This window comes from Spodoptera frugiperda, chromosome 21 (genome assembly GCF_023101765.2).
Source record: "Spodoptera frugiperda isolate SF20-4 chromosome 21, AGI-APGP_CSIRO_Sfru_2.0, whole genome shotgun sequence".
NCBI lineage: Eukaryota > Metazoa > Arthropoda > Insecta > Lepidoptera > Noctuidae > Spodoptera > Spodoptera frugiperda.
Window position 1 is genome coordinate 1716676 of NC_064232.1, and position 10986 is coordinate 1727661.

The 10986-nt window shown below is 39.7% G+C and overlaps 1 protein-coding gene and 3 long non-coding RNA genes across 7 annotated transcripts in view; 2 read left to right on the top strand and 2 right to left on the bottom strand.

Annotated features, from left to right (window-relative positions):
- LOC118280495 (TBC1 domain family member 4) overlaps window positions 1-8316 on the top strand; it is a 70525-nt gene extending 62209 nt beyond the window's left edge. For all 3 annotated transcript variants that reach the window (XM_050702095.1, XM_050702096.1, XM_050702097.1), the window contains 4 exons: window positions 3724-3877; window positions 4602-4771; window positions 5682-5828; window positions 7237-8316. In XM_050702095.1, the coding sequence (XP_050558052.1) occupies window positions 3724-3877; window positions 4602-4771; window positions 5682-5828; window positions 7237-8070 (1305 nt within the window). In that variant the 3' untranslated portion in view covers window positions 8071-8316. The remainder of the gene's footprint in view (window positions 1-3723; window positions 3878-4601; window positions 4772-5681; window positions 5829-7236) is intronic.
- The window catches only part of LOC126912043 (uncharacterized), a 121579-nt gene extending 112324 nt beyond the window's left edge, over window positions 1-9255 (top strand). Inside the window, exon 2 of the long non-coding RNA XR_007706659.1 lies at window positions 8213-9255. This is a non-coding gene — a long non-coding RNA (uncharacterized LOC126912043). The remainder of the gene's footprint in view (window positions 1-8212) is intronic.
- LOC126912053 (uncharacterized) overlaps window positions 1-10986 on the bottom strand; it is a 192262-nt gene that overhangs the window by 111538 nt on the left and 69738 nt on the right. The gene's annotated exons all lie outside the window — the stretch shown is intronic.
- Window positions 1-10986, bottom strand: part of LOC126912048 (uncharacterized) — a 65401-nt gene that overhangs the window by 3160 nt on the left and 51255 nt on the right. The gene's annotated exons all lie outside the window — the stretch shown is intronic.

Sequence of the window (10986 nt, forward strand, 5' to 3'; positions counted from 1 at the left end):
AATCGGCTGGACCGATTTTGATGAATTTTTTTGTGTGTGTTCAAGGGGATCTGAGAATGGTTTAGATTCACAATTTTGACCGCTGGACAATGTCTTTTTAATTAATTTTTAATTTATTACTAGTTGTTAATTTTGAAATGTTTTACATTGGATCCGACAAATTTTCACATTAAAGACGTGTAGACAGGACGTCTGTCGGGTCCGCTAGTAGAATATAATCGTTTTTTTTTTTTAATAAATGCCCCACACTAGGTTTGTCTCCTGTGTCGTGTGTGCGTTTACAAACATACAAGTTCACATACACATGACACCCAGACCCGAAACAACAATTTGTGGATCACACAAAGAGTTGATCCGTGCGAGAATCGAACCCGCTACACGTTACGCAACAGCCAGTTGGCCTGCCAATGCACCAACCGTGCAGTCAGGGGGTATATTAATTTAAGGGTTGTTGGGGATTCAGGGATTGGGAAGGGGGTAATTGGACCTCCGATAAACTCACGCACACAAGGAAACACAACATCAGTTTCATGCATGCTCGTCGGTTAAGGGTACTTTTAATTTTGCCCTTCTTTAATATATCGCCGATCTGGTCTCTATATGTACGTCTAGGACGCCCTCTACCGACGGCCCCATTCATATCCGCCTTGCATATTTATACTAATATTATATTTATACTAATATTATAAAGCTGAAGAGTTTGTTTGATTGTTTGTTTGTTTGAACGCGCTAATCTCAGGAACTACGGGTCCGAATTGAATAATTCTTTGTGTATTGGATAGTGCATTTATCGAGGAAGGTTATAGGCTATAAAACATCTCGCTATGACCAATAGGAGCCGAACAGAGCGGGTGAAACCGCGCGGAAGTAGCTAGTCCATTATATAAGAATAAGTCGGGTTTGCCTTCCTGACGCTATAACTCCAGAACGCACGAACCGATGTCCACGGTTTTGCAACGACAAATTCGTTGGAAAGGTCTCGGGCTCCGTGAGGTTTATAGCAAAGAAAATTCAGGAAAATTTTAGGAGAAAACCAGGAAAATCATTGGTGGTGATACGGAGTTCGCCGGGTTTGCTAGTTTCTTTCATAAATCTACTTTCATCATATGCATAGTTTTATTATGTTTTTTTTTATGAAACATGCCGGTAAACTACGGAAGCCTTGAAATCATCTCCAACACTATCTATAGATATTCTTAAAAAGAATGTCGAGAAATGCTCAATAGATTTTCGATTTCAACACACAAACCCCCAAACAGTGATAAAAGCGTTCAAAGATATTAAAGTTAAGTCAACTGAAGATCTCTGGGGAATGTCGGTTAGGGTGTAAGTCTTTTATAGAGACTATAGCACCTTACTTAGCTTTAATTTTTAATAAAAGTGTAGATCAAGGAGTCTTCCCCGACTTAATGAAACATAGTAAAGTTGTTCCATTGTTTAAATCCGGTGATAGTGCGGAGCCCAATAACTATAGGCCGGTTTCTATCTTACCAGTGCTCAGTAAAGTGTTTGAAAAACTGGTGCTTACTCAAATGCTGCATCACTTCAACACAAACTCTATCTTTCACAATCAACAATACGGGTTCACCAAGGGACGCTGTACAACTGACGCTGGAGTAGCTCTAATTAAGCGGGTGTTCGCCTCGTGGGAAGACGCACAGGATGCTATCGGAATATTTTGTGATCTTTCGAAGGCATTTGACTGCGTTGAACACGAGACTCTATTGCTGAAGCTGGAACATTATGGTATTCGGGGTATATCACTAAATCTATTGAAGTCGTACCTTCGGGATAGGCAACTTAAAGTACAAGTAAATAAAGTAAACTCACCGGGTGCTAGCATGTCTATGGGCGTACCGCAGGGTTCAATACTAGGCCCATTCCTATTTTTGGCATATATAAACGACTTGCCCCATTTATTTCAGAATGAACCTCAGATGGTATTATTTGCTGATGACACATCATTAGTTTTTAAAATAAATAGACGAAAAAATAATTATGACGACGTAAAAAATGCTCTAATGAAGGTTCAAAATTGGTTTACATCAAATAACCTAGTATTAAATGATAAAAAGACAAAATGTATTAGATTTGTTTTGCCAAATGTTAAGACTAACCAATGCGATGTATTATTAAATAGTCAGAAATTAGAATTTGTAAAAGAGACTACTTTCCTAGGAATCACTGTAGATGACAAATTGCAATGGGGTCCTCACATTACATCGCTAGCGGGACGATTGAGCTCTGCAGCTTATGCTATCTGGAAGATCAGACAGCTAACTGACATAGACACGGCAAGACTAGTATATTTCAGTTACTTCCATAGCATCATGTCGTATGGTATTTTGCTGTGGGGACGGGCTGCTGATGTTGAGTCTATCTTTATCCTACAAAAGCGCGCCGTCAGAGCTATTTACAACCTAGGTCGTCGCGAATCTCTCAGAGAAAAGTTTAAGGAGATCAATGTTATGACCGTTCCATGTCAATTTATTTATGAAAATCTTATGTATGTTAGAAAAAACCTACATTTGTTTGCGAAAGTATCTGACAGACACAACTATCAAACTAGGCATAAGGATAGATTAAGTCAACCATTTTTTAGATTGTCAAAAATAAGTAAGTCATTTATGGGATTCTGTGTTAAATGTTATAATAAAGTTCCAATGGAAATACAGAATCTGAATGAATCAAAATTTAAACTATGTATTAAAAAAACGTTATGTAGACAAGCATACTACAAAGTAAATGATTATATAGAAGATAAAAATGCTTGGAGGCAAGCTGGTCCGGCTCCACAGGATAACGAAAAATTTCTGTAATATAACCATGTTATTTCGATGTGTTCTCTACTTTATACAATCATTGTAAATGTGAGAGCCCTGTAATTAACTGAAATCAAATTAGACTAGTAGAATGCATTTATGTCAGCTTGGAGTTGTCATGCTCACTCAAAGGTCTCATTGGCGGTGGCACGGGCATTGGATCGCTCGATTCCCTGCAACATGGTTGAGTTGGGCGGTGCTGGTGTACGTGTCATGTTCGTGAACGGGCGCTGTCAACTGGGACTGGTCAGCTCCGGACTGCATTAATTTTTATTGTCCTCTAGGTTATTTTCTTTTTCTATCGCTTCGACTGTATATTAGTTTTACATTGTTCTCACATAGTTGAAGTAATCGAAACAATGTAACCAAGAATTGTATTGTAAATCTGATTGAAAAAGAGTAACCTATGGAGTTTCTTGCTCGTTCTTCTCCATAGGAATCTACACTTTGGAACGAGCAAATAGCTTCACTAGAGGACTGACCGACAGACAGACGTTATTAATATTATTATATTTGCTTTGACGTTCAAAAGTGCCTTTCTGGTCTATTTGAAATAAATGATTTTGACTTTGACTTTGACTTTGACTTTGGTAATCGAGCAGGCGTATTACCTCATGGTAAGCTATCGCCGCCGCCCATGGACACTTGAAACACCAGAGGCTTTACAAGTGCGTTACCGGCTTTTTGGGAGTTAGGAATTTAAGGGTTGTTGTTCGGGAATGGGGATGGGGAAGATTGGGAAGGGGGAATTGGGCCTCCGTTAACCTCACTCACACAACGAAACACAACGCAAGCGTTGTTTCACGTCGGTTTTCTGCTCGGCCGTGGTATCACTCCGGTCGAGCTGGCCCATTCGTGCCGAAGCATGTCTCTCCCACACTTGACTATGTGTCTCCTTCAGCTGTACCAGCTATCCCGTCTCCTCCGCGACCACGAACCAGATCTGCACGCGAAGCTGGAGGCGCTGGACATATCCCCAGCATTGTACGCAGCGCCCTGGATGCTCACACTCTTCACCAGCCAGTTTCCTCTGGGATTCGTTGTTAGAGTGTTTGGTGAGTTTAAGATTTAATTATTTTTTTATAAAATATGCCCCACAATAGGATTTCCTCCTGTGTCGTGGGTGCATTTACAAACATACAATGTTCACATACACTCCACACCCAGACCCGAAACAACAATTTGTGGATCACACAAAGAGTTGTTCCGTGCGGCAATCGAACCCGCTACCCGTTGCGCGGCACCCAGTTGCCCAGCCACCGCATAATTCATAATTCATAATTCTTTATTGCAAATCCACAATGTAAAGATAAGATGGTAATATAAATAACATGGTAGCAATCGTGGACCCTGATGGGCACAGCAAATAGTAAATTAGAAGAGAGGAAGGCGTTGTATATAAGTATAGAATTATTTGTTTAAACTCAAGTATTCATATTCCTTTTCAATGTATGTATAGGTACTATTGTTATTATGTTTGTATTTTTAGTAGGTGTTTACATATAAGTATATTTTTGTACATTATTTTATTAGTTATCCGTTCTAAATCGAGGGAAGTGGAAACTATCGTTTTCTTTTCTTCTCCTCCAATAACATCTTCTGATTTACTTCGTTGCGGGATCCAAGACAGTCATTCATGTCGCTGGGACGCGCTGGACTTCAGTGTTCCGGTGTTTTCATGGTTGTATCTACTGTAGATCCTGGTGCACAGGAGTTGCAGCGGTATGGGAGGTTGTGGCGGGCTTGTCCCATAAAAAAAAAAAATAATCTTCCTTGCAGACCTGATATTCCTGGAGTCCCTGGACGTAGTATTCTCGGTGTCGCTGGCGCTGCTGTCGGCCCACAAGGACGGACTGATGATGTGCGAGAGCTGCGAGGAAGCCGCCGAGTACCTCAAACACAAACTGCCCGACATGAACCGAGCTATGTATGAGAAGGTTATGAAGAAGGTACGTTTATTTTAATGGTATAAGCCGGTAAACGAGCAAACGTATTACCTGGGGCCTTAGTCTGCTATTACAATTGTGTCAGAATGGTCGATCACTGAGCAGTGCAAGAGGGATGGAGCTATACAACCTACATAGCTCCGTCCCTCTCGCACTGCTCAGTGATCGACCATTCTGACACAATTGTAATAGCTGACTAAGGCCCCTGATGGTAAGCAATCGCCGCCGCCCATGGACACTAGAAACACCAGAGGCTTTACAAGTGCGTTACCGGCTTTTTGGGAGTTAGGAATTTAAGGGTTGTTGTTCGGGAATGGGGATGGGGAAGATTGGGAAGGGGGAATTGGGCCTCCGGTAACCTCACTCACACAACGAAACACAACGCAAGATGTTTCACGTCGGATTTCAGTTCCGAAGCATGCCATGTAAAAAATGGATAACATTTTATCCACTAACACCTATGTATGTATTTGTGTTGTATGTATGTACATACATAAATAATCTTAATAATATAACTAGGTTATATAATGTATCTGCAATGTTAGTTGTAAGAGTTGAAATAAATAATATATTGTAAGTTATAAGAGATGAAATAAATAAACAAAATACATGCGAAAGTTTGTGAGTTTATGTGTATGTTTGTTACTCAATCACGCCAAAACGGCTGAAGGGATCGGGATGAAATTTGGAACTGTAGTAGAATATGGTCTAGAATAACACATAGAGTACTTTTTATCCGACGAAAAAACGGGCGAAGTAGCTAGTAAATTACTAAATAAGTAACACTATATCACGGGTGAAGCAGCGGGCAGAGGCTAGTAAATTATTAAATAAAATACATACATACTCTCGAAAAACATAACCCTCCTTCTGGCGCAGTCGGGTAATAACACTAAACATTAATCTTCCCCAGGTGATATCCCTAGACATAAGCCGTCAGCTATGTGACTACGCAGTGGAGTACGCCGTACTTAGAGAGGAGATGCCTCGCCTCGCCACCCTCACTGAAGAGAACCGACAACTGCTCGAAGATAAGGCCAGGATGGGAGAGGAACTTGATGTAAGTCATTTTGTGGTTTTTATAGCACCATTTTTTACATACATACATACATAACCTCACGCCTGTCTCCCATGAGGATAGACAGAGACAATGGAACGCCAATTGCCACGGTTCTTACACACCTCTTTCGCTTCATCAACAGTCATCAGTCTTTTCATGCATGCTCGTCGGTTAAAGGTACTTTTAATTTCGCCCTTTTTTAATATATCGCCAATCTGGTCGCTATATGTCCGTCTGGGGCGCCCTCTACCGACGGTCCCACTCATATTTGCCTTGTATACTTCTTTCGTTAATCTGTTTTCATCCATCCTTTCTAGCACCATTTTTTAAGGGGGGAAAATCATCCAATAACTTCTCCTGCCTGGCAAGGCGAAAGGGAGTGTCAGACTCTTACTGACTAATAACCAACCCGTTCCTTCTTCTGCCCTTCGAACCGGAGCCCCTTAGAGGGTTTACCGGATCAGGTTTAGCTTCACTGACTGACAGACTTACAGACAGTTCAGTTTGACGTTTCAAAAGTGCCTAATTAAGGAGCAGTTGAAATATTATATGCTTTGACTTTGTCTTTTAAGACATAGAACAAATAAACAGATTGATCACCTGATGGTAAGCAAACGGTGCCGCAATAAGTTCGTTGCCTTTTGGGATTTCGTATTTGAGGATTGGGGATGGAAGGTATTGGGCCTCTGGTCACACGAAATACAACGCAAGCGTTGTTTCATGATAGTTTTTTGTGAGACCGTGCTTAACACATTGAACGCCGTGGTGGTCACCGGTGACCGACGTTAGCGAAGAATTTGCCTTCAACAGTTTTCTATTGGCAGTCAAAGACTTAATTATTAGTTCTTTATTTAATGGCTATATTATTTCGATGGAAGTAGGAGTAAAAAGTAAAACTGCACAGTTGGTGCGGTGGCTGGGCAACTGGCTGCCATGCAACGGGTAGCGGGTTCGATTCCCGCACGGAGCAACTCTTTGTGTGATCCACAAATTGTTGTTTCGGGTCTGGGTGTCATGTGTATGTGAACTTGTATGTTTGTAAACGCACCCACGACACAGGAGAAAATCCTAATGTGGGGCAACGTTTTTAAAAATAATAATAAAAAAATACAGTTGGTGCGGTGGCTGGATTACTGGTTGCAGTGCACAGTCGGACTTCGGGTTTTCCTAAAAATGTTTGTCTTTTAATCACACATTATCATAGTAATATCCCGGAGCTGCGGATTGCCTGCCAGCGGGTTACCGGTGCTCCGGCACGAAAACCAGGAGTAGGAACGGGGTGGTTCTTAGTCAGTAACAGTCTGACAATGCCTCTCGCCTCGCTCAAGGCGGGAGAAGTCATGGGACGATTTTCACCTGCAAAAAAAATCACGGCAATTTACTTAAAAATAACTCTTCTATTTCCCAGGAGGCAATGGATGCAATAACAAACTACCAGAAGAACCAAGCGAGACTGGAAGCTACCAACAAAACACTAGAACAACAACTAACATTACTCTCAAGATACATCTCGGCCAACCACAAGCAAGATCTCCCGCTAGAAATAAAAAAAATCGTCCAAAATCACAGCAAAAAATTAACATTCAAAATATTCTCGACAAAATTCTCAAACGACGAACAACAAGAAGATCCGCGAAAGAACTTCAAAACAGGCATAAGTTCGCCGAATCTATTTGCGAAAATTCGCGAAGACTCCCCCAAAGAAATAGATCATGAGCGAAAACAATTTATGATGAAAAAATCCCAGTCAGTCCATTCTGGTCTAATCGCAAACATGAAGAATTATCATCTGAAAGTTTTAGACGAAAAAGTGGAAAATAAAACGGAAAACATAACAGATTCTTTAAAAGAACTCGGTAAAAAGAGTTCCGGGTTTTTCGCGAGCACTCACGAACAGATTCGGCAAGAAAGGCTATTCGAACACCAATTGAAGAGTAATTTCGACGAAAATCTAAGAAAATTGGACGAAAAATTGAATGAAAAGTTGAATCCGTCTTCTTATATGGACGATCTAAGTATGTTTCAGAGTAGGAAAAGTATGTCTTTGAATTTGACGCCTATAAAGGATGGTAAAGTGAATGATAGTGGGTTCGTTACCCCGTTGAGTCCTGAGGACAAGAAGGAAGATTCTTGTTCTACAATTTCTCATCCGTTAAGCGATTGTGATGTGGAAATTAAATTTGATGGACAGTCGACTAAACTAAAGCAGATTAGACCTATCAAACATGTTGAAAAATCTTAGTAAATAGTTCTAAAGCCTTTTATCGCCAACCCCTACTACACTCAAGCTTCCTTGTGCGAACTGCTAGGGAGTGGAACTCCTTGCCGGAGTCTGTGTTTCCTGATGGGTATAACTTGGGTGTCTTCAAAGCCCGAGTGAATAGGTTGCTTATGGGCAGACGTGCTCCATCGTAGGCCGCATCATCACTTACCATCAGGCGAGATAGCGGCCAAACGTCGACCTATCAAATGTAAAAAAATAATTAAATAGTATATACTCCTTTTTAAAAGGCCGGCAACGTACCTGTGACTCCTCTAGTGTTGTGTTGTCCATGGGCCACGCTGATCGCTTACTTTTAGATGACTCGTTTGCTTGTTTGCCACCTATTCCATAAAAAAAAACATTTTAAAGAACCCTTAGGGTTCAGAGATGTGCTATGATACGTTGCTGTGGATGCGTTTGGCTTCCACCAATCATATTTATTGGTACACGGTTAGCACTGGTGGAAACGGACTCAGTTAAGATACGTCTTTTATATGGAAAGATGCGTGCTATGGATGGCTTCCCTACTACCAATACATTGCATACTCGAGCTGCGCATCTTCATCGCACAGCTACATAGCTTAGTATCAGTGGAAACTGTCACATAGTTTCACAGCTTAGCTATTATATCTTCTTAGCATAGCTACATAGCATGGGAAAAGCATGGTGGAAAAGCATCCTTAAACTAAAATAATGTCGCGGTGGCCTAAAGCATTGGAGCTTTAAGACATAAGAGGCTTCTCATAATAATATGAGGGTTCGAAACCTACCAACAGCAAGTACCAATGTGACTTTTTCCGAGTTATATGTACTTTCTAAAATTATTTAGACACCACTAACAAACGGTGAAGGAAAACATCGTGAGGAAACCTGGGCTTATAATTTCAAATTATAAGTTTAAAATCGCCAACTCACATTGAGCAAGCGTGGTGATTAATGCTCAAACCTTCTCCATGTGAGAAGAGGCCTTTGGTCAGCAGTGGACACTTATAGTCTGTTGATGACGATGAAGCCAAAATAGGTGACTTTTAGCGAAATATTGGTTTTAACCATCCTATAAGTGACAACTAACAGTACAAGTAAGGGGTTAGTTTAGGTGCTAAGACACGCTAAGTAACTCTTAAGAGAGGGGGTGGTTGGTGAAAAGGGCCATAAGTCTTGTATTGTATTATAAAACTTATTGTAATAATGATAGAAGTGATTTTTCAATAAAAGAGTATTATTGAATCGAGTTGGTTACAATTGTGGCTTGATGTCTTATGGCGAAGTCGGTTAGACCGTATTTGGCTGCAGGCCGTATTCGGTCACCAACTAATATAAACAGGTATTCATTTGGCCGTATATTCGGTTATGGTTAAACCGAATGCGGACGCCGCCTTCGGTGACCGACCTAATGTAAACGCGCCATTACGTTCAATTTCGGAGTTAAGCAAAGTATTATTATGGCTTTTGATTGTGTACATTTTCGTTAATTGAAAATTGGAATATTGATCGACTTTCAGGTACGGAGCGGGATGGGATAAAATTGTTTTTTAAGGTGAACGCATACTTATCCCATCGTCGAGTTTGTTTCACATGAGACGAACGAGTTGGGCGCTCTGATTGGTTAGCTCATATCGCTCTCATTTCGATTACTTTAAACGTAAACGAAAACGAAACGAAACGCGCTGAGCGAGCGATTGGCCGGCGCGCTGAGCGAGCGATTGGCCGGCGCGAATGAACCAATCAGCATGAGTTTGTGTTACGTTTAAATTAACCGACACGAAAGCGCGTTAAACGCTCTGATTGGTTGGTTATTTCGAGCCGGCCAATCAAAGCATCGAAGGCGCTCTCGTTTCGTTTCCGTTCAACGTAAAGCAAACTCGTACTAAAACGAGTACAGAAATCTAAAGTTCGTTTCGTTCGACACGTTCAACTCGTTCAACTCGAATAAGTATGCGTTCATCTTTAGAAATCAAGCGTTGGTTTAAAAAAATAATAACACAGCAAAGTATTAAATAATAATTAATGTTGTAGTTATAATAATAATTATAATACGCGTATTATAATAATGTGAATTAGATGCCTATTTGCCGATAAATTAGATATAAAAAAATAATATTATGACTACATATATTTTTAAAACAATGTAACTTTTCAATAATATTACTGAAACATTGCATAATTTAATTTAACAATAGAAATATTGATTTTAAAAATCTGATAACGTCACAACGCATTGTTAAAAAAGGTACGCGTCGTACGCATCGCACGCAACGGATTTTAGTTTGTCTTGTATAGAAACTCATACAACTGCGTCCACTGATCCGCATCGTACGGACCGCATCATCGGCAATGCCTACATGCGATGCGTACTGATGACGTCATACGGAATGCGTACGATGCGTGTGTGTACCTTTATACAAAATTCATAGAAAATATTTATTTTTAACGTTTCGAAAACGTATTGAATTTGACTAGTAGGAAACTAGCCAATTGACAATGTGTAAGACTATGAAAAATTACATTGTTTTAAAAATATATATTAGCTAAGCAAAAAGTTGCCTGTAATAGTGATATGATATAAATTATAGAAACTAGAATAATTAGTGAATATAACACAATATGTTACATACTGAAAAACATTATAGTGTTAAAAATTAATGTTACATTGAACAATTTGAACATGTACACCTCTGTCTACCCCCTTTGAAGAACAAAGTGTGCTTATATACGCTTAAAAATATATATTTCACAATGTTATCTACAAATACTTACTATATAAAAATCAAAATCATAAAATTAATCTCAAAAATAAATTTATATAAAACTAAAAATAAATTATAAGTAATTAATTATTACTTATAATTTATAATATAAATTAACTAAAAATCACGGTTTACTCACGTACATACG